Source organism: Cyprinodon variegatus, unplaced genomic scaffold, assembly GCF_000732505.1.
Source record: "Cyprinodon variegatus isolate N-32 unplaced genomic scaffold, C_variegatus-1.0 Scaffold312, whole genome shotgun sequence".
Lineage (NCBI taxonomy): Eukaryota > Metazoa > Chordata > Actinopteri > Cyprinodontiformes > Cyprinodontidae > Cyprinodon > Cyprinodon variegatus.
In genome coordinates, this window is record NW_015150765.1 from 772,965 (window position 1) to 774,556 (window position 1,592).

At 52.1% G+C, this 1,592-nt stretch overlaps 1 protein-coding gene across 1 annotated transcript in view; it reads left to right on the forward strand.

Annotated features, from left to right (window-relative positions):
* LOC107090843 (thyrotropin-releasing hormone receptor-like) overlaps positions 1 to 1,333 on the forward strand; it is a 5,792-nt gene extending 4,459 nt beyond the window's left edge. The window contains exon 2 of the mRNA XM_015384433.1: positions 323 to 1,333. Within this exon, the coding sequence (XP_015239919.1) occupies positions 323 to 748 (426 nt within the window). The 3' untranslated portion in view covers positions 749 to 1,333. The remainder of the gene's footprint in view (positions 1 to 322) is intronic.
* The last annotated feature ends 259 nt before the right edge of the window (positions 1,334 to 1,592 follow it).

Genomic DNA, 1,592 nt, shown 5'->3' on the forward strand with positions numbered 1-1,592 from the left:
ATCTGGAGAATGGGTTCAGAGGGGCCCCTGCCTGTCTTTGCCCAGGGCCCCACATTTCTTAAATCTGCCCCTGCTGATGAAGTTCACAAAATGGTACATTTAGAAAAAGAACCCAAACATCATCGTAACTGTTGGGCATGGTGGTGGAGGAGTGATGGTTGGGGCTTGTTTACAGCTTTAGAGGCTGGGAACCGTGGAGACCTTGAATGGACCGGTTCTGGTCCAAACTGGGTTCTGGAAAATGATTTGCTTCCAGAGGGAAGGTTTTCTGTCTCCTGGTCAAAGCTGGTCCTGCTCTCATCTTCCTCCTCGCTGCCTGCAGGTGACCAAGATGCTGGCGGTGGTGGTGATCCTCTTCGCCGTGCTCTGGATGCCGTACCGCACCCTGGTGGTGGTCAACTCCTTCCTGGACGAGCCGTACCTGGACAACTGGTTCATCCTGTTCTGCAAGATCTGCATCTACCTGAACAGCGCCATCAACCCGGTCATCTACAACGCCATGTCTCAGAAGTTTCGCGCCGCTTTCCGAAAGATCTGCCGCTGCAGGGGGAAGGGCTCGGACAAACCGGCGGCCTACAGCGTGGCGCTCACCTACAGCGCGGTGAAGGACACCTCGCTGGTGGAGAGCACGGATCACTACACCACAGAGCTGGAGGAGCTCACCGTCACGGACGAGCTGCTCTCGGATCAGAAGGCCATGTTCTCCGACACATGTGGATGCGGAAAAGTGAATTTCAGTCACGATTGAGGTTGGTCTGAGGCCAGCGGGGCGACTCGGTGAGTCTCCTGGGAATTAAAGACCTACAGAGTGTTGTTTAATGGACTCCCTTAAGTGGGATCATTGTTTCCTGAGTGCCTGGTGACCTTTTTAAAGCCGGGCTGCTGCAGGTAGAGATGTAAACACAGATCACAGCCGGCGAAGCGTAATGAGAGCTTTTGAGGCTTAAAGCCAAACACGCTGTTAGCTGAGAACGATGCCAGATGTCGTAAAGCCTCAAAGCAGCCGACAGATAAGCGCTTTCCCTCCGCAGCTGTTATCATCGTATCTGAGACCTGCCCACGTAAGGTGTTTGAGTCAACAGGGCTGTGAGCGAAACACCTTCCCCACTGCAAACATGTCACAGCTCCAGCCTTTATGATTCCTGGAACTGTTGGGGAAATCACGCTCGCACCTTCAAATGGGATCAAAATGTCACGGAGAAGCAAAAGCACAAATCCAGCCAGGTGAGCTCGCTGAGGCCACGCCTTCTGTTTTCTGCTGCAGGAAAGCAAACGGCGGTCATCAGACGAGATGTTTGACAGAAAAACAAAACAACCCACCTGTTAGCACCTCCCTGACTCCTGGTGCCTTCATGGCGGCCGGGAGCAGGAACCTCCTCTGAACTGCTGCGAAGGACGTGAACATCGATGCAAGCCGACTTCTGGGGGTTCTAACTTCCTCTCGCTTCGATTTCTTTCAGCAAAACTTTCCACATCTGTTGTCTTTGTGACTTTTAATGTAATTTCCTGCATTATTTCACCTCCATTGACCAGGAAAACAGAAATAGCTAAAAATGAACCTGCTGTAACAGAGTTGATTAGCTTCAGTGCTG